Source organism: Juglans microcarpa x Juglans regia, chromosome 4S, assembly GCF_004785595.1.
Source record: "Juglans microcarpa x Juglans regia isolate MS1-56 chromosome 4S, Jm3101_v1.0, whole genome shotgun sequence".
Lineage (NCBI taxonomy): Eukaryota > Viridiplantae > Streptophyta > Magnoliopsida > Fagales > Juglandaceae > Juglans > Juglans microcarpa x Juglans regia.
Window position 1 is genome coordinate 27,194,390 of NC_054601.1, and position 20,839 is coordinate 27,215,228.

Consider the following 20,839-nt stretch of genomic DNA (forward strand, 5'->3'; position numbering starts at 1 on the left):
GAGGAAAATAGGACTTTCACTCTATAGACAAAATATCCAAGAGACTATTTCTTTTTTATTATTAACCTAAAACACCAAGAGACTATTTTTTTTTAATTAACCTAAAACAAATGAAATAAACGAAAACATAAATGATACATGGGAAAATAGCGAAATACAGCTTGAAAAGTTGTAAATCTGCATTTTCAACCTTAGAGGAAATAAAAAAGGCGAACACAAGGATTGTGGTGGAAGTACAGCGGACAGTCGAATCTGAAGAAATCGATGCCTTGGTCCCAGAAATGTTGTGCATGGGGCAGTAGAGCTCCTCTTGCAGTGGTGCATGTATGACACACGTGCACTTTGGACCGCGTGCTTTCGACGAGATTCTTCGCCTGTCTGAAAAATCAACGTCTTGGGAATCTTGCGGTGGAGTGCGTGATGGTCACCAGGCTCCGAAGAACAACAAATTGACATTTCGCCATACTTTAAAAGAAAAACACATAAAAGCAGAAAAAATAAAAGAAAAAACTAGAAAGAAAAAAGAGGATGGATGAGGGAGGGAGGAGCAGAAACTCCAATCCGAAGAGAGCGTGACACTACAGTAACAGTACATGCATAGACTCGGCTATACTCTTCAGCTTCCCAAAACTCAAAAGTGGATAATAATACTAATATAGTTCTTCTATATACAATCGATAGATACAACTGGCGTGCAATCGTCCATGCCACATCAGATTTAAAATGAATTCTTTCTCTTTCATCATCTCGGTCTCTCTCATAAGCTTGGTCTTTCTCTCTCATCAGTTCCATCAGCTCGGTCTCTCTCTCTTCAGCTCTTCTCATCTCTCTCTCATCAGCTCGCTCTCTCTTTCATCAAGTGTCTCCACGTCAGCCACATTTATACACCTTTTACACCAGGTACTTGCAACAAGTATTTTTCATACTAATAAAAGGTCTTGTGATTCGGATTACTTCCCAAAACTTAGACTTAAAAATTTAGCCTTACATGTTGTTTTCCAAAATAAAATCCACCAAAAGCAAAGCCATCGCTTCCTCTGGAAAATTTCCAGCCAAAAGAAAACAAAACCTCTGGCCTCCGATTTTTCACTCCCAAAAACCCACGAAAAAAGAGGTTGCCGTTCGGTTTCTTTCTTTTTCTCTGAGAGTTATAAAATATAACTGTATAAATATTACATAATTATTACAAAAAAAATAAAATTTATTATTAAAAAATTAATTTTTTATTATATAAATTTTATATTTACTCTTTTTTTTTTTTTAAATTATACACACTTACACACTCGTAAATATCATTTCTCTTTCTCAAAACCACGCCCACGCCGAAAAAAGACTGCCACGATTTTTGTCCGTTCTCCAGCCGCAATTTTGTCTTTAATTCCAAGCCTCTTCTCCAACAAATAAAAAGACAAAAAAGGAAGACTTTAGCAATTATTATTTGGATAATGCTAATATTAATATTTCCGCTCGGATTTGTTCTGATCAATCCTTTGAACACGAGCAGTTTTCAGTCCCTTACACAAACCAATAATTACTTGCTATATTATCTCCCCCAACTTCGCTGTCAAGTCTCTGTTCCTCCGCCACCATGAACCACCTGTTCAGGAACTCCTGGACTCGCTTCGTTTGTAGTTTCAATCGATTTCATTTTTCTATCACTCAAAATTCTAGTAAATTCTCTCACTTTTCCGGGAGGTTCGAGCCAGAATCATGGAGATCAATGGAGGGTCTGGTTCATTGCTCAGCAAATCACGTTCCTTTGTCTCCCATAAGTTTCTTAGACCGAGCGGCAAAGGCTTTCAGAGACAGAACCTCGGTCGTGTATGGTTCTGTGAAATATACATGGGGTGAAACTCATGACCGATGTCTGAGACTGGCCTCTGCTCTGACACAGCTGGGAATTTCTACGGGGGATGTGGTGAGTTGATTTATTTAACATGCAGTTCTTTTGTGTCAAGGTTTAGTGGTCTTGATCATTGTTTTTTGGAGTCTTTTATTATTATTTTTTATTTTGCGACTTCGTACTTGCTACGATTCATTGATTTATATCCAGTGATCCACATCCTTTGAATTTATGTTTTTTTTTTTTATGTGGTATTTATGGGTGTTATAAACTTTGTTTGAGGTGAGGATGCAGGATTAATACAAAAAACAGTAGGATGCACGCACAATTTTGATGTTCTCGTAGTCTCAACTAGTTTCTCTTTCCACCGTATCTGGATTTCTATCAAGTTTTGGTATAGAATGATTTTTTCTAGCATATAAAATCATTACTTGTTTAAAAACTTTAAAATATCGTTTCTGTTAGTGTTTTCTCTTGTAATCGCATTTTTTTATTTTTATTTTTTAAATTAATGATCGGACAACGAAGATATATGGTCAAGAGAAACAATTACAAAGCATGTTCTTATGTTCCCTTGTATAGTTGATTTCTTGATGGCTGATGCTTGGTTTCATTAAAAAAATTAACTGAGAGCTAACTGCAAAATTTATCATTAACTTGGTCTACCGTGAGATTTTGAGCCTTAAGATAGAGAGAAATGGAGTTTTCCTTGAGGATACAATAAATATGTTTGTCTCTATCCGGTAAATCTATGGAAATATTTCTTACTCAAATATGCTTACCCACATGGTCCTGACATTCAGTTCTATCCCTTTTTCCACATTTGTAACTCTAGCTTGCTTTCTCAGGTTGCAACCCTGGCCCCTAATGTCCCGGCAATGCATGAGCTACATTTTGCAGTTCCAATGACAGGGGCAGTTCTCTGTTCGCTTAATACACGCTATGATTCAGCAATGTTGTCATCCCTACTAACACATTCAGAAGCAAAGATCATTTTTGTAGACTACCAGTTACTTGAAATTGCTCGTGGAGCATTCCAGGTTCATGAAAAGACAGGTGCAGAGCCGCCACTCCTAGTGTTGATATCTGAATCTGATGGCCCATGTCCTGTTGACATTACTGCTAACACTTATGAATATGAGAGTCTGCTGGTAAATGGACAGAATGGATTCCAGGTAAGACATCCAAATTGTGAATGGGATCCTATCAGCCTAAATTACACCTCCGGCACAACATCTAGACCAAAAGGAGTCGTATATAGTCACAGAGGTGCATATCTCAATTCGTTGTCAACAGTTCTTCTCCATGGAATAGGCTCAATGCCAGTTTACCTTTGGACTGTGCCTATGTTTCATTGCAACGGGTGGTGCCTCATTTGGGGGTTGGCGGCTCAGGGAGGCACCAATATATGCCTTAGAAAAGTTACTCCAAAGGGTATATTTGACAGCATCGCTAAGCACACTGTCACGCACATGGGAGGGGCACCAACTGTCCTGAACATGATTGTGAATTCCCCAGTCAGTGACCAAAGTCCACTTCCTCACAAGGTGGAAGTGATGACAGGCGGTGCACCACCACCTCCACAAATTATTTCCAAAATGGAAGAGCTGGGTTTTGGTGTGTCTCACTTGTATGGCCTCACCGAGACATATGGTCCTGGGACTTCTTGCATATGGAAACCCGAGTGGGATTCTTTACCTCTTGATGAAAGATCCAAACTGAAAGCCCGACAAGGGGTGCATCATCTTGGTTTGGAGGAGGTTGACATAAGAGATCCTGTCACACTGGCAAGGGTACCGGCTGATGGTAAAACTATGGGTGAGATCATGTTTAGAGGCAACACTGTAATGAGTGGATACCTCAAAGATTTGAAAGCCACAGAAGAAGCTTTCAGCGGTGGATGGTTTCGAAGTGGGGATCTTGCAGTGAAACATCCTGATAATTATATTGAAGTGAAGGACCGCTTGAAGGATATAGTAATTTCTGGCGGGGAGAACATAAGCACAGTTGAGGTAGAAACAGTTTTGTATGGTCATCCAGCAGTTCTTGAGGCTGCAGTTGTTGCGCGGCCGGATGATCACTGGGGCCAGACGCCTTGTGCATTTGTGAAGTTAAAAGAGGGATATGATCATGTCAGTGCTCAGGAAATAATCAAGTTTTGTCGGGATCATTTACCACATTACATGGCTCCTCGGACTGTAATTTTTGAGGATTTGCCAAAAACTTCGACCGGAAAGACACAAAAGTTTATTTTGAGAGAGAAAGCAAAGACTATGGGCAGCCTTTCTTGACCAAAAGTATAACAAAATGTTGAAGCATGCCAATTTCTCTTAAATATTAATTTTCTTTCTTTGTTCTTCTTTAATTCAAGAACAAACATAGTGATTGGGTTCACTAATTCATTATCTAGTCTCCAACCCACGTACAAACACATCAACTGAGAGCCAGAACCATGTGCAAAGTTACAGGTTGATCAAGAGCATCTAGCCGATTATTGTAAGGGTGCCAACTATCAAGAAGTACAATATCTTGTTTTTATACGGCAGGATATTGTTTCAGGTTGAGGCTGATAATGTAGGGGGCAACAAGGGAACCGCAATACAGATGACCTCCTATCTTCATCGCACTTGTGAGCATAGGCAGTTCAGGATCATAGTAGTAAGCAATTGGTTTTCCTGCCAAGTCAACAGCCAGAACCCCTCCAGACCTCCCCAAATATGGTCGCCCAATGTACTTTAGCGCAATTGCTGCAAACTTTCGGATGAGAGGATATTTGAATGTTAAATACCATAAAAGCGTATATTCCTGCCAGTAGTGCACAAACAGTGACTCGTTAGAATAATGTGCTGAGTAAGTTATTACACAGTACAGAGAATCAAGAAACTACAAGACGTCTGAGCACCAATATAGAAAAGGGCTGATTTGTAATTACACTAGTTTCCTTGTTTTCCATTTATTTGTAAATACTCTATTATTAGCTGGCTTTTAGTACAGAGTTGGTGCGTTTTGTTATACGAGAGGGATATATACCCACGGCATTATGTACAGTGCGATTCATTGAGGAATATACAGAACTTTTCCTTCATCCTTCGTGCACTGCTCTCTGCTTTTCCTTCTCACCATTTCGTTTACTGACATGGCCAAATACCTAAACCTCACCAACCCTAGCAGCAACCCATTTCGGCTGGACAACGACGACAACCCTACCATCGTTCTGGTCACCGACTTGCGTACCAGTGATAACTACCCAACTTGGTCCCGTGCAATGAGACGAGCTCTCCATGCCAAAAATAAAATCTGCTTCATCACCGGTTCTATTTTTCAACCAATAGACCCCGATGATCATCGTCTTGACTTATGGGAGTGCTGCAACGATATAGTGGTTTCATGGCTTCAAAACTCTATAAGCCCCTCCATCAGATCTAGCGTTGGCTTTCGTAGACAATGCCCATGACCTTTGGCTCGATCTTCAGGACCGTTTCTCCCATCAAAATGGACCTCGTATTTACCAGCTCAAGAAGACCCTTGCCAGCCTTCAACAAGACTCTGACACTACAAGTGTATATTACGGAAGGCTTAAGGGTGAGTTTGGATGTTGAAGTGAGTTGAGTTGAGATGATAAAATATTGTTAGAATATTATTTTTTAATATTATTATTATTTTAAAAATTGAAAAAAGTTGAATTATTTATTATATTTTGTGTTGGGATTTGAAAAAGTTATAATGATGAGTTGAGATGAGTTGAGAGTAGTTTATGTTCCAAACGAAGCCTAAATCTCTTTGGGATGAGTTACTTATTTATGACCCCATTTTAGTTTGCTCCTGTGGATCGATGAAAACTCTCTCAGACCGATACCAACGGGACTATGTCTTTCAGTTTTTGATGGATTTAAACGACACATATTCCCCTGTTTGAGACCAAATAATGCTCTTAGATCCCCTTCCACCCATCACAAAAGTCTTTTCTCTCATTCAACAACAAGAACGCCACTATCAAATGACCCCCACTTCAAACCCATCTGACTCCATGGCCTTTGCCATTCGCAAACCATACCCTTTTCCTACCCGTAATCCATCCCAACAAAAATCAAAGAAAGACCGAGCCTATTGTTCTCACTGCAAGATCACAAGACACTCTTTTGAAACTTGTTTCAAGGTTGGTAACGTCGAGGCCCCTATTTGTTCTCATTGCAACATGTCTAGACATACAATGGAGAAGTGTTACAAGCTCCATGGCTACCCCCCGGACACAAACTTTTCAATAAATCTCAAGGTTCAAATGCCTTACTGCTCAAACTGCTCCTATTGACTCTGACCTTGAGGATTCCAGTGATGGTCGAGTAGGTCTTACTCAGGCACAATATCAGCAATTAATGGCATTACTCTAACAACAGCCGCCCTCCACCATTGCTCAGTCCTCTGCCAACCAGATTCAATCAGTCATTCCTCCTAAGTCAACTCCTCAGATTTCTGGTATTTCAAATTGTTTATCCACCTGCACACACAATCATTCATTCTCACAAGAAATTCCTTGGATAATTGATACCGATGCAACTGACCATATGGTCTGTTGTACCTCTTTTTTTACCACTATTAATTCTCATGTTTCTCACTCTGTTAAGTTACCAAATGGCACAAATGTACCTGTTACACACATGGGCACAGTTCACTTAACACCCTCACTTCACCTCACCGAAGTTTTGTGTGTTCCTTCCTTTAGTTTTAATTTAATTTCAGCCAAGAAGTTGGCTGCCAATCTTACCTGTTGTCTAGTTTTTTTCTTTGATTTTTGCCTTATTCAAGACTTTTTCTCTTGGACAATGATTGGGAAGGGTGAATTGAAGAATGGTCTATATCACCTGCTCAACACGGCTGTCTCTCCCTCTACCCTAGTGACCAATCTTTCTCACTTTTCCACAGTTACAAAGTCTGCTACAGCTTCTGCTTCACACACTGAAAATGTTACTGACCTATGGCATTGTCGCCTAGGCCATCTTTCTTTTCCTGTTCTGAATATGATTACAGATCCTATTGTAAACAAAAGCATTTCAACTACTAATACAAAGCCTTGTTACATTTGTCCATTGGCAAAATTTCATAGACTTCATTTCTCTCATAGCAAACATAAGACATCAATACCATTTGAAATTGTACATTGTGATCTCTGGGAACCCTGTTCTGTTCCTGCTTATGATGGCTCAAAATATTTTTTAACTTTAGTTGATGACTTCACTAGGAGTACATGGTTGTATCTCCTTCCTAACAAAGTTGCCACCCGAACTAGTATTGAGTCTTTTTTCCAATATGATTGAAAATCAATTCAACCTCACCATCAAAATTCTAAGAAGTGATAATGGAGGAGAACTTAAAATGAAAGAGTTTTTTCTTAAAAAATGGATCCTACATCAAACAAGTTATGTTGCCACTCCACAACAAAATGGAGTTGTGGAGAGGAAACACCAACATTTGCTTAATGTGGCTCGTGCTTTAAAATTTCAAGCTGGTCTTCCTCTTGAATATTGGAATGATTGTGTTTTGACCGCCACATACCTCATCAATAGGGCCCCTAGTCCCCTTCTTCAAAACAAAATACCATTTGAACTTTTATTTAAATCTCCACCCACTTATGCTCATTTAAAAGTTTTTGGGTCTCTTTGCTTTGCTGCCACTCTTTCACAAGGAAGAACAAAATTTGATCCTTGAAGTTGCATGTGCATTTTTTTTGGATATCCTTTTGGAACTAAAGGTTATAAATTGCTTGATCTTGAGTCCAAAACCACCTTTGTTTCTCGGGATGTGCTTTTTCATGAGTCCATCTTTCCATTTCAATCTTTACCTCATCCCTCATCCACTCCTTCTCTGAACCCCACCCTTGTTTTTACTAAACCTTTACCGGACTCACGTGATTTTCCCACAATTTCTTCCTTTCCACAAGTCAGCCCACCTCCTCACCATCCCGCCACTCCACCCTCCATACCTGTACCAAATTCATCTCAACAACATGTTGCACCATCACATAATTCTTCCACTTTTTCTCCCACTACTCATCCCTCACTTTTCCTACCAGCTTCTCCACCTCAACCCCCTCTTCGCAGGTCACAAAGGGTAAGGAGAGCTCCAAAATACCTGCAGGAATTTCATTGCAACCAGACTTCACATTCAGGCCCTTCTCAGTTGCTGTCCACGACTTCTTCTTCCTCTACTGGTAATTTCTACTCTTTAGCTAATTTTCTGACTTACTAGAATTTTTCTCCTTCTTTTACTGCTTTTTCCACCTCCATTTCCATTGTTTCTGACCCTACCACCTATAAACAAGCTGTCAAACACCCTGGTTGGTGTCAAGCCATGAACTCTAAATTGTCTGCCTTAGAACAGAACCAAACTTGGATTAACACTGATTTACCTCCTGGAAAATAGGCAATTGATTGCAAATATGTCTACAAAACTAAGTTTCATGCTGATGGTTCTGTAGAAAAGGTTGAAAGCAAAGCTTGTTGCAAAGGGGTTCACACAACAAGAAGGTATAGACTATACGGAGACCTTTTCCCCAGTCGCTAAGCTTGTTACTGTCAGAGTCTTATTATCTGTTGCAGCAGTATAAGGCTGGTCACTTCTTCAATTTGACGTTCACAACGCATTTCTTCATGGTGATTTGCATGAGGAGATTTATATGCGTAAACCACCGAGTTATAACAAAGGAGGACCCAATCAAGTATGCAAGTTTCTCAAGAGTCTCTATGGACTTAAACAAGCCTCCCGATAATGGTATTCAAAATTTTCCTCTTCTCTCATTGATTTTGGGTTTGAACAATCTAAAGTTGATTACAGTCTCTTTACTAAACTAGATGGCTCATCTTTCATTGCCTTACTAGTTTACGTAGATGATATCATTGTGGCTGGTTGTCTTTCTTCCATTGCATCACTCAAATCTTTTCTTCACACTCAATTTAAGATCAAAGATCTTGGATGTTTGCGTTATTTTCTTGGTTTGGAAGTTGCCAGGTCTTCCAAAGGTATTCACTTGTGTCAAAGAAAATACGCTTTAGACATCTTGGCTGACACAGGGACCCTCGGCAGCAAACCACTTCAACTGCCCCTTGAGCGGAATTTTAAGCTCAACAAATCTTCTGATGATCCACTACCAGACCCAAGCCTCTATAGAAGACTTATTGGTCGTTTGTTGTATCTTACAATCACTAGGCCTGACATATCTTATGTTGTCCAGCTCCTTAGCCAATTTATGGATCATCCCACGACTTCACATTTGGCTGCAGCTCATAAAACTCTTTGATACATCAAGGCAGCACCTGGACAGGGTATATTACTCTCATCCTCATCTCCACTTCAACTTAAGGCCTATTGTGATTCAGATTGGGCCTCGTGTCCTGACACACATTGCTCCATTACTGGGTATTGCATACTTCTTGGCAATTCCCTTATTTCTTGGAAATCCAAGAAACAATCTGTGGTGTCCTGCTCCTCAGTTGAGGCCGAATATCGATCCATGGCTTCCACATGCTCTGAGCTCACTTGGCTTAGGTACTTGCTTCTTGATCTTTGGGTTCCACATCCTCAGGCTGCTTTACTTTATTGTGACAACCAAGCTGCACTCCACATAGTTGCTAATCCGATCTTTCACGAACGTATCAAACATATCGAGTTAGATTGTCACTTAATCCGAGACAAGATCCAAGAGGGCAGCATCATCAAAGCTCATGTTGCCTCACAGTGCCAACTAGCTGATATTTTTACAAAGGCTTTGCCCTCCTTCATCATTAAGTTACATTTATCCAAGATGGAAATAGTCAACCTCTATTCTCCATCTTGTGTGGGGCTATTACACAGTACAGAGAATCAAGAAACTACAAAACTTTTGAGCACCAGTATAGAAAAGGGCTGATTTGTAATTACACTAGTTTCCTTGTTTTCCATTTATTTGTAAATACTTTTTCTATTATTAGCTGGCTTTTAGTACAGAGTTGGTGCGTTTTGTTATACGAGAGGGATATATACCCACGGCATTATGTACAGTGCGATTCATTGAGGAATATACAGAACTTTTCCTTCATCCTTCGTCAATGCTCTCTGCTTTTCATTCTCACCATTTCGTTTATTGACATAAGTACTGGAATTCTTCGAAGGATCGTACACCAAAGGAATTGTATTCATAAAATCTTTTGATCGAATTCCATCAGGGGAAGGGATAACAATAAAGCAAGCAAGGATCCCAATTACACGACAAAGAATTCCTGAAAAAGCAGGACAACTTATATATTAAAGGGAAATTAAGAATCAAGTTACCTGTGCCAGTGCAATCCAGTAGTGGCCTTCTCCATCATATCGGATGTTATCAGGCATGCCTGGTAGATTTTCGATAAACTTGTCGACTTTTCCTTTTTCGTTGCCACTAATATGATATTTTCTACACCTTCTCCTGCACCCATTATTGGAATCAATGCTAAAGAAAGTTAAGAAAACTAACAAAACAGGAACAAGATTTCTTCAAGTTTTTATCTGAACTTGAGAGCTTTTAAGTGAGAGAGGAATAGATATATGAATGCAAAGAAGGGAAATCGGCAAACATACGCTGTTGTTTCGCAAAAGATGACATGATTTTGATCAGGGGAGACAGCAACTCCATTAGCAAAGTAAAGATTGGGGAGCAGCACCTGGGTGGTTTTGGTAGTTGGATCATAACTCAGAAGTCTACCATGGAGCTTACCCTCCAATATATCCCAAACGGACTCATCTAAACTATATTTATAGGAAGCATCACTAAAATAAACAATGCCATTCTGTGCAACATCTACAGCATCTGTGGTTCTAAACTTTTGTCCCTCAGCCTCATCTGTCAACACGTCCACTTTGCCCTTTGCCGTCACCTTCAGTAGGCCCTATTATTTTGTTTTATATACACACACCACACCAGATTTCATTATCAGGCTAAAGACTAACCCAAAACATATTTCAACCCCAAGCATGCATAGAAAAAAACACGTTTCCAAACAAGTACTCATTGCCCTGATATTTTGTAATTTAATAAATTTCCAAACAGATAATATGGCGTAATGGCATCGAATGTGTTTCAAAATATCTTCATGACCAGGTTAGTAGGGTCATCCCAATCTCAAGTTTGAAGCCCTCTATCTTCTTTCATTTTGAACTTTTCATGCATTGCCTTTTTCAATAAGAGAAACATTACAAAATAAAGAAATTTATATATAAAAATAAATTTATAAATTGATATAGCTTCACATGATATGCTAGATCAACTTTATATTAAAAATAATTTTATAATCTGATATACTGCATCAATCCACATCAATTTATAATTTTACTTTTATGTAAATTTTTTTTACTATAGTATTTCTCTTTCTAATAATAGATAGATAGTTATAAGTAGATGGTTATCTTAAGAAGTACGCACTGAAGGGACTATGAGTAAAAACTCAATTAATTTAATAGAAACAAAATAATTAAAAAAAAATGTGATATAAAAGATCATAAAAAAATAAATAATTATATATGATAATGGTATAAAAAAATTACTTATATAAATCATCACACATAAAAAGTAGTGACGTCGCGTACTACAAGATATATACCTAACATCTAAATAAATTGGATATGCTCTGGCAATTTAATGCATCTACCCGAAAACTTTCTGCTTTTTAATGCCATTGATGTAGCATTACTTATTGTTAGTACGTACTTTTATCTAATTAGAGTGACGTGGCTGATTTCTACTGGGAAGTTTACTCATAATACTAAGTTTTAACTGTACGTTAGCTGTGCGAGCTTTACCCTTTTTGCATCGGCAACCACAACTTCCTGTTTAAGTCCGTCGACGGCTATTCCCAGAGGTCTGCCGCCGGTGTTGATCCACTTCTGCACCTCGGAGTCGTTCACGTTGACTCTGTTTATCCAGCCGTCAGCACAGCCCGTGTAGATGACTCCGGAGCTGCGATCATAAGCAACATCTTCTGGTCCCTCCAAGTTCCCCACGCCCACCAGCTCCGCTCCACGGAGCATGCGCTTGTTGCTCGCCGGCGCGGCTATGGCGTGCCGAGTCAACAGATCGGGGGCAGTGGAGCCGGGTCGAACGAGTCGAGGTTGTACAGAATGCTCGCCGCCACAACGGGGACCAGTACCGTCATGAAAGAGGTGAAAAGCCATGAGCATGAGGTTTTGCTGTTGGAAGTAATACGAGAAGCGTTGGGACTGGAAGCTGAGTCAGGGTTATTTGACTCGGACATGGTGGGGTACTGACTACTGAGAGTGAGGGGCGTTAGTAAGTGCAGAGATCGACTCGGTATCAGGAAAGGATGATTATGTCGGATTAACAGCGCTTATAAACGAGAGAGAGAGAGAGAGAGAGAGCGCGCGCGCATAGCCTTGAATAGGTACTGTTGATAGTATTTTTTGACGTGGCCGCCGGCCGAGTCCAACAACACCGTCATAGTCCACGATAGCCGTTTCGTAATGGTAATTAGGGGTGAAAAACCGACCGTTCGATTTTATGCACAAATCGAAACCGACCAAAATTGATATTTTGGAAAAGAAAACTATCTAAAAACTAGCCGTATAAGGAGTATAACCGGCCGATACGGTTGCCCGCCGGTTCACAATCAATTTGACAGATTGTTAGAAATAAATTGGGTCTCTTAAAAAAAAAAAAAAAAAAAGTGCCCAAAGTAGCCATTTAATCAAACCAAGCAACCACCAAATTCAAAAATTCAGAAAATAGAAATGGTAAACGATAAAATCATCTAAGAATTCAAGAAGATAATAAATAACAGAATCATCAATCAAGAAAATAGAAACAAAAGGGGGAACTAGGATTTGGTATCTGAGGAGCGATCGAAAAAATGTATGGTATGTGTCATCATAAGTAATATGTATTTTTTGCACATAATTATATATAAAAAAATAATCATATGTCATAAAATTATACAATTGTTATTGGCTTATTCATTTTTTTAAGTTTTAAGAAAAATTTATAGATCAAGAAAAAACTTGAAAAAGTATCTAATAATATAAAAGTCGTTAGAATTTTATTATATAATTGTATTACTATTAATAAGTGAACAGAAAAAAGCATGTGAATAACTAATAAATTCTTCACAAAAGAATATAATTTCTTCACATACTCTCTCTATCTCTCTAGAAACGTCTCATCAATCATCTAACTAGACAAATCTGCTGCCTCCCATATGCAAGAATCTTCCAGATTTGTTTTAATTATTAAATAAACTCTCTTGAAACTTCTAACTAGTTAACTGATTAATATGTGGTTAAAAACATATCAAAAGTTGTAAAGGAAGATTGTGTACAGGTGATAGGCAAGAAACTCAACTAAGTTGAGAATGACCCAGATTAGAAAAAAAATAAAAAAAAATGAGAAAAAAATTGTTAAAAAATCATGTAACCATCTAAGCTCAGAAAGATAAGAAAAATTTATATGATATCATTGATATGAAACTAAACAAATCGCACAATGCACACCAAAGAAAAATAAAGAGAGATAGAGATGTCAAATCAATGCTATTATATTAATGGATTTAAGGATATTTGAGTGATATACATTGTGTTTGAGTGCTAGGGGCAATCTTAAATATTTTAATAATATATACACTTAAAATTGTAATTATACAATATATATAAGCCTAATTTTTAAAACTTTTGGGGGGACCTACTCTACAACATAGTTCTGCCCCTAGCTCTGGACGTTGGAAAGGATGAGTCACTGCACTGCTGGAGACTGAGAGGACTGAGTGCTGAGGGCTCAAAACGACAAGAGAAGAGACTGAGAGCATGGTTGTTTAAATCCTAGGCTATTCCCTTTTTTTTTTTTTTTTTTAAGCATAAGCAAAACGATGTCATTTTACCTGGAAACAGGATCGTTTTAGGATGAATTATATATATAAAAAAAATTAGTTTAAGACGTCAGCTGGTTGAGCGGTTTTATACTTGTTCGAACTGAGATCGAACAGGCCGTCGTTGGTTTTGATAAAATTCTACCGTCTGCCGACCGGTTCCCTGTCAGTTTTGGCCAGTTTCGAGCTCAGCCAATCGGTCTAAATCGATCTTGATCAGTCCTTCGATTTCTTGTACTGCCCTAATGGTAATTGATACATGTTTGGTCCTTTGGATGCTTATCCATGTAAATCGTAAATAAAATATATAAATATATAAATAAAGAGATACAGTTAGTTTTTTTTTCTTTGTTTTTTTTTTTTTTTTTTTTGGCGGCAAGAGATATAGTTAATTTGCATAAAATTCTACCACGTATTCGGGGTGAAATTTATTATTATTATTTTTTTTTATGATTGTGCACTTTTCTATGACTACACATGTCTCTTAATGCAATAAAGGAAAGGAAAAAAGGTTGAGGAGTACTAGATTGAATTAGCTATCTCAAAGTTAAAATTTGGATAATATATAACTTTTTTACTTTCAATTAATTATTCAAAATTTAAATTATATTTAGATGTTGAGCTGAGTTGAGTTCTTTATGAAGAGTAGTGAGTTGAATAGATGGTGTGAGTTATGCAAGGCTCATCTGAAATGAGTTTAAATGTGTTTGAATATTAAGATGAGTTTAATACTATTTATAAAAAATTAAAAAAATATTGTAAGTCTCACGTATAAAGATGTATTGAGTTAAAAAATATTGTGGATCCCACGTGTAAGGAAGTTTTAAGTTGAGATGAGTTTAATAATTTAAAATTTGAGTATTTAGATGTTTGACTCAGCTTAAAATTAGATTGAACTGAGTTGATCTCAGCTAAATCTTGCAACCAAACGGGACCTTAAACTCAACATTAGATTAGTTATCTCATCCTCTATAATAATAAAATATTATTATTTTTTAATCTACTTTTTAATTCATTTTTTTATTTATTTAAATAATTTTTTATTTTCATTTTCATAACCTCCAAATCTCCCCAACAATTTCTAACAATTATTTTCATCTTTATTTTTCACAATCTATAAAATTATCATTTCTAGTTGAACAACAAATTGTGCTATTATTACTATCATTTTCACAATCCAACAAACTATAAATACATTTATAGTTGCTATTTAGCACGAGGCATTGCATTAATTCAGTTTTTCATCAATCAAACTTCAATGGATATTGAAATGTACTTGGGAAGACAGAAGAAATTAATGGCACAAAATACTTACTCAAATGTATGAACCGCCGGAAGGAGAACGAGAACGTGTGGGATGGGGTTTGTTGGAAATAATAAAATATACATATGACCTTACTACAGTTCAAATTATATATGACTTGTGTGAGAGTTTACTGTAGCTAATATTGTAGATAAATTTAGTTTGACTAGTCCAATGCAAGCCAAATTTGAGCCACATTAACTAAATTATAACTTTCACTGGCATTTGACGAGTGCTCTAAGGTAGAGGAGAGGTTGAATAAGAGGTTATACCTATAGAAATCTAGGGAGAGAGGATTTGAAGAGTGCCTAGATTTGCAGAGATTCTCTCTTTTTATAGAGGTCTCTTTCATTGTTTAGAATAGTTGTCTTACTTGCTTTATGTCATTTTTACTTTTTTGTATGTTAATCAACGTTTTTGTTGCCCTACAATTATAAATTAAATACACAATATAAATATGAATAAAATATAAAGTAAAAGTAAATATAAAGAGTAAGGGTAAAATGAAGAAAATTGAAGTATTTTAACGAGGTTTAACCCCACTACCTACGTCCTCGCCTCAAACTACCCCTTGAGAATTTTCAAATTCACTATCCAATCTCCTTCAGATAGAGATAGAAATATATTATACTTTTGAGCAGTACCGCCAGAAATAATCCATGTAGAATACCCTCCACATTTGCAATCACCTTACACGTGGTGATTCAACATCTATTCCCTATATAGAACACCTTCTACACACACAAAAGTTATACACACCCTTTTACCGATATAAGAGCTGATAGTGGATAGGTTATCAGAAAACACTCCTTAATGAGTGGAATAAAACAATACAGCACAAAACTATATCTCTCTCAAAATGAACAAGAGTTAAGGCTCAATGCTTGGAGAAGAGAGATTAAAAGCTTGAATGAATGTTGTAAAACTTGCAATGATGTGTTCTTATATTCTGAATTTGAATATCTCAATTGAGATATTTATAGGCATATGAAGCTTCATTTTCAAATTTAAAAAGATTCACATGTCAAAAAGAAGCACCATTCACTTTTCAAAATTTTCAAATAAAAATTTATCATTTTTGCAATTGTGAAATACAACATCATTTTCAGTTTTCAAATTTTTCAAACCTAATCTTTTACTTTTCACATATGAGAAAATGAGCATGATTTACTTTTCAAAATTTTCAAACAAAATCATATTCTTTTTGCATATGTCGAAAGAGCATCAATCACTTTTCAAATTTTTCAAACTTAATATTTTACTTTTCGCATATGACAAAAGGAACACTATTTACTTTTTAAAATTTTCAAACAAAATCATCTACATTTTGCATGTCAAAAAGAGCAACAATCACTTTTCAATATTTTCAAATTTAATCTTACTTTTCGCATATGACAAAAGGAGCAGTATTTATTTTCTAATTTTTTCAAATAAAATCATCTACTTTTTACATATGTCAAAAAGAGCATCAATCATTTTTCAATATTTTTAAATTTAATCTTACTTCTCGCATATGACAAAAGAAGCACTATTTATTTTCTAAAATTTTCAAATAAAATCATCTATTTTTTGCATATGTAAAAAAGAATATCAATCACTTTTGAAAAATTTCAAACAAAACATGCGCATGTAAAAGATGATAAACAATCATCTTACAAAAATTCAAATTTCAAATTTTTAATATTTAAATATGTCATGCACATGTAAATTTATCAAGAGATGTACAAAATTATTCTAAGAGCTTTATTTGTAAGCTTGTTCTATTTGTTTGGTTGCACAGATGAGATGAGATGAGATAAAAATTATATAAAATATTGTTAAAATATGATTTTTGTTGAGGTATCACTTCTTTTAAAGTCTAAAATTTAATACCTCATAAATGTAAACAATCATTTGGAGCCACACCTTCTAGTGAAAAATAGCGATTTAACTAATTCTATGTATGAAAACTTTCGAGAGTGCGGTACACTGGATCAGAGTTTATTCTACAGGAGTGGGTCCGGAGGGCCCTACCTTCGAGATATTCCCGACATAATATATATATATATATATATTTTGAAATTTGAAAAAATAAAATTGTTTATAGTATTTTATTTAAAAGTTTGTAAAAATTGAAATGATTAATATCTTTTTTAATTCAATAACAAACAGTCAGAACCATACAAACACATACAGTCTACTTATAGAGACACACAGCCAGAACACATCAACAGAGAGCCAGAACCATGTGCAAAGTTACAGGTTGATCAAGAGCATCTAGCCGATTATTGTAAGGGTGCCAACTATCAAGAAGTACAATATCTTGTTTTTATACGGCAGGATATTGTTTCAGGTTGAGGCTGATAATATAGGGGGCAACAAGGAAACCGCAATACAGATGATCTCCTATCTTCATCGCACTTGTGAGCAGAGGCAGTTCAGGATCATAGTAGTGAGCAATTGGTTTTCCTGCCAAGTCAACGACCAGAACCCCTCCAGACCTCGCAAAAAAATATGGTTGCCCTGTGTACTTTAGCGCAATTGCTGCAAACTTTCGGATGAGAGGATATTTGAATGCTAAATACCATGAAAGTGTATATTCCTGTCAGTATTGCACAAACAGTGACTCGTTAGAATAATGTGCTGAGTAAGTACTAGAATTCTTCAAAGGATCGTACACCAAAGGAATTGTATTCATGAAATCTTTTGATCGAATTCCATAAAGCAAGCAAGCAAGACAAGAATTCCTGTAAAAGCAGGACAACTTATATATTAAAGGGAAATTCAAATTACCTGTACCAGTGCAATCCAGTAGTGGCCTTCTCCATCATATCGGATGTTATCAGGCATGCCTGGTAGATTTTCGATAAACTTGTCGACTTTTCCTTTTTCGTTGCCACTAATATGATATTTTCTACACCTTCTCCTGCACCCATTATTGGAATCAATGCTAAAGAAAGTTAAGAAAACTAACAAAACAGGAACAAGATTTCTTCAAGTTTTTATCTGAACTTGAGAGCTTTTAAGTGAGAGAGGAATAGATATATGAATGCAAAGAAGGGGACTCGGCAAACATACGCTGTTGTTTCGCAAAAGATGACATGATTTTGATCAGGGGAGACAGCAACTCCATTAGCAAAGTAAAGATTGGGGAGCAGCACCTGGGTGGTTTTGGTAGCTGGATCATAACTCAGAAGTCTACCATGGGGCTTACCCTCCAATATATCCCAAAAGAACTCGTCTAAACTATATTTATAGGAAGCATCACTAAAATAAACAATGCCATTCTGTGCAACATCTACAGCATCTGTGGTTCTTAACTTTTGTCCCTCAGCCTCATCTGTCAACACCTCCACTTTGCCCTCTGCCGTCACCTTCAGTAGGCCCTAATATTATTTTGTTTTATATACGCACACCACACCAGATTTCATTAGCATGCTAAAGACTAACCCAAAACATATTTCAACCCCAAGCATGCATAGAAAAAAACACGTTTCCAATCAAGTCATTCCCCTGATATTTTGTAATATGGCGTAATGGCATCGAATGTGTTTCAAAATATCTTCATGACTAGGTTAGTAGGGTCATCCCAATCTCAAGCATTGAAGCCCTTTATCTTCTTCATTTTGTACTTTTCATGCACTATGTTTCCAATAATAGATAGTTATAAGTATATAGATAGAAACTCAATTAGTTTATTTGAATTAAAATAATTAAAAAACATTGTGTGATATAAAAGATAATTAAAAAAAAATAAAAAATTATATATGATATATGGTATGAAAATTATAAGCAGAATTTTTCTTATATAAAACATCATACAAAAAAAGTAGTGGCATCGCAGACTATAAAACCTTCTTTATTTTCGCAGATGAGATAAGATTAAAATTAAAAATTAAATTAAATATTGTTAGAATATATTTTTTTAATATTATTTTTGTTTTAAAATTTAAAAAAATTAAATTGTTTATTTTATTTTATGTAAAAATTTAATAAAATTGTAATAATTAAAAGAAATAAGATGAATTGAGAAAAATTATGAAAATAAACTAGGCATAAGATACCTATAAGCTAAATATATAAATTAGATACAACAAATTTATTCATCATCTTCTTTCTTATTATCCTTCCATCATTTCATGATATGACGGTATTAAATGATTGAATATTATTTATTATATTTTATTTATAAACTATTCATCTAATATCATATATATTATAAAATAATAGTAAGATAATAAAAAGATGTTGCGAGTAACGTTACTCAATTGGATATGCTTTAGCAAATTGCATCCACCCGAAAACTTTCTACTTTTTATGTTATTGCTGTAGCATGACTTACTGATTTAATACAACTTTTATCTAATTAGAGTGACGTGGCTGATTTCTACTGGGGAGTTTACTCCCCATAACAACTCATAATTGAACTTTACGTTAGTCATGCGAGCTTTACCATTTTTGGATCGGCAACGACAACTTCCTGTTTAAGTCCGTCGACGGCTATTCCCAGAGGTCTGCCGCCGGTGTTGATCCACTTCTGCACCTCCGAGTCGTTCAGGTTGACTCTGTTTATCCAGCCGTCAGCACAGCCCGTGTAGATGACTCCGGAGCTGCGATCATAAGCAACATCTTCTGGTCCCTCCAAGTTCCCCACGCCCACCAGCTCCGCTCCGCGGAGCATGTGCTTGTTGCTTGCCGGCGCGGCTATGGCGTGCCGAGTCAACAGTTCGGGGGGCAGTGGAGCCGGGTCGAACGAGTCGAGGTTGTACAGAATGATCGCCGCCAAAACGGGGACCAGTACCGTCATGAAAGAGGTGAAAAGCCATGAGCATGAGGTTTTGCTGTTGGAAGTAAGACGAGAAGCGTTGGGAGTGGAAGTTGAGTCGGGGTTATTTGACTCGGACATGGTGGGGTACTGAGAGTGAGGGGCGTTAGTAAGTGCAGAGATCGACTCGGTATCAGGAAAGGATGATTATGGATTAACAGCTATGTCAGATTAACAGCGCTTAACGAGAGCAATATATATATATATATATACATGTATAAATTTATTCATCATCTTAACTTCTATCATCCTCTTATTATTTCAGAATATATCATTAGATAATATCATCAAATAATATATTATAAGATGATAATAACATAATAAAAATTAAAATAATAAATAACATTACTCTATCAAGAGAGAGCATAGCCTTGAATGGGTACTGCATGTTGATGGTATTTTTGAACGTGGCCGCCGGCCGAGTCCAACAATACGGTCATAGTCCACGATCATGATGGTTTTGCAAAAATCAAAATTTGACTAATATATGACTTTTTTTACTTTTAATTAATTACTCAAAATTTAAACTCAACATTAGATTAGTTATTCTCTATAATAATAAATTATTATTTATTATTATTTTAATCTATTTTTTAATACAATTTTTTTATTTATTTAAATACTTTTATTTTCATTTTTATAACCCCCAACTCTCCCCAACCATTTCTAACAATTATTTTCACTTTTAAACAAATTATGCTGCTACTACTACTATCATTTTTACAGTCCAATAATCTATAAATACATTTATATATGCTATGTAGCACCAGGCATTGCATTAATACAATTTTTCATCGATCAAACTTCAATGGATACGTCTGAAATTAATGTACTTGGGAAGACAGAAGAAATGGAACAAATACTTGCTGAAATGTACGAGCCGCCGGAAGGAGAACAAGAACGTGCGGGACACGGTTTGTTGGAAATAATAAAATTAATATACATATGACTTTGTTACAGTTCAAGTCATATATATGACTTGTGTGATAGATTTATTGTAGCTAATATTATAG

The 20,839-nt window shown here is 36.3% G+C and overlaps 3 protein-coding genes across 6 annotated transcripts; 1 reads left to right on the forward strand and 2 right to left on the reverse strand.

Annotated features, from left to right (window-relative positions):
- Window positions 1-1,423: 1,423 nt before the first annotated feature.
- On the forward strand, window positions 1,424-4,161 carry LOC121262529 (probable acyl-activating enzyme 2). Of its 2 annotated transcripts, none has more exons than XM_041165037.1 (2): window positions 1,424-1,918; window positions 2,692-4,161. In XM_041165037.1, the coding sequence occupies exons 1-2, from the start codon at window positions 1,589-1,591 to the stop codon at window positions 4,132-4,134; spliced, it is 1,773 nt and encodes a 590-aa protein (XP_041020971.1). In that variant the 5' UTR covers window positions 1,424-1,588; the 3' UTR covers window positions 4,135-4,161. The 2 variants fall into 2 exon arrangements, with proteins under 2 accessions (XP_041020971.1, XP_041020972.1); XM_041165038.1 differs by lacking the exon at window positions 1,424-1,918 and adding an exon at window positions 2,141-2,237.
- Window positions 4,144-12,303, reverse strand: LOC121262531 (protein STRICTOSIDINE SYNTHASE-LIKE 6-like). The gene is given in 5 exon segments (XM_041165040.1): window positions 4,144-4,648; window positions 10,145-10,277; window positions 10,430-10,737; window positions 11,648-11,925; window positions 11,928-12,303. Coding segments are annotated over 5 exon segments (1,161 nt in total). The 5' UTR covers window positions 12,100-12,303; the 3' UTR covers window positions 4,144-4,378.
- LOC121262530 (protein STRICTOSIDINE SYNTHASE-LIKE 5-like) lies at window positions 4,144-20,025 on the reverse strand. 3 transcript variants are annotated; one of them, XR_005940118.1, is made up of 5 exons: window positions 19,455-20,025; window positions 18,080-18,375; window positions 17,795-17,927; window positions 17,250-17,603; window positions 4,144-4,297 (listed from the first exon to the last, which is right to left on the reverse strand). XR_005940118.1 is itself a non-coding variant. In XM_041165039.1 (4 exons), exons 1-4 carry the CDS (start codon window positions 19,905-19,907, stop codon window positions 17,331-17,333), a joined length of 1,167 nt encoding a protein of 388 aa, XP_041020973.1. In that variant the 5' UTR covers window positions 19,908-20,025; the 3' UTR covers window positions 17,140-17,330. The 3 variants fall into 3 exon arrangements, 1 of the variants encoding a protein (XP_041020973.1); XR_005940117.1 differs by having other exon boundaries at window positions 18,080-18,387; XM_041165039.1 differs by lacking the exon at window positions 4,144-4,297 and having other exon boundaries at window positions 17,140-17,603; window positions 18,080-18,387.
- Window positions 20,026-20,839: the final 814 nt, after the last annotated feature.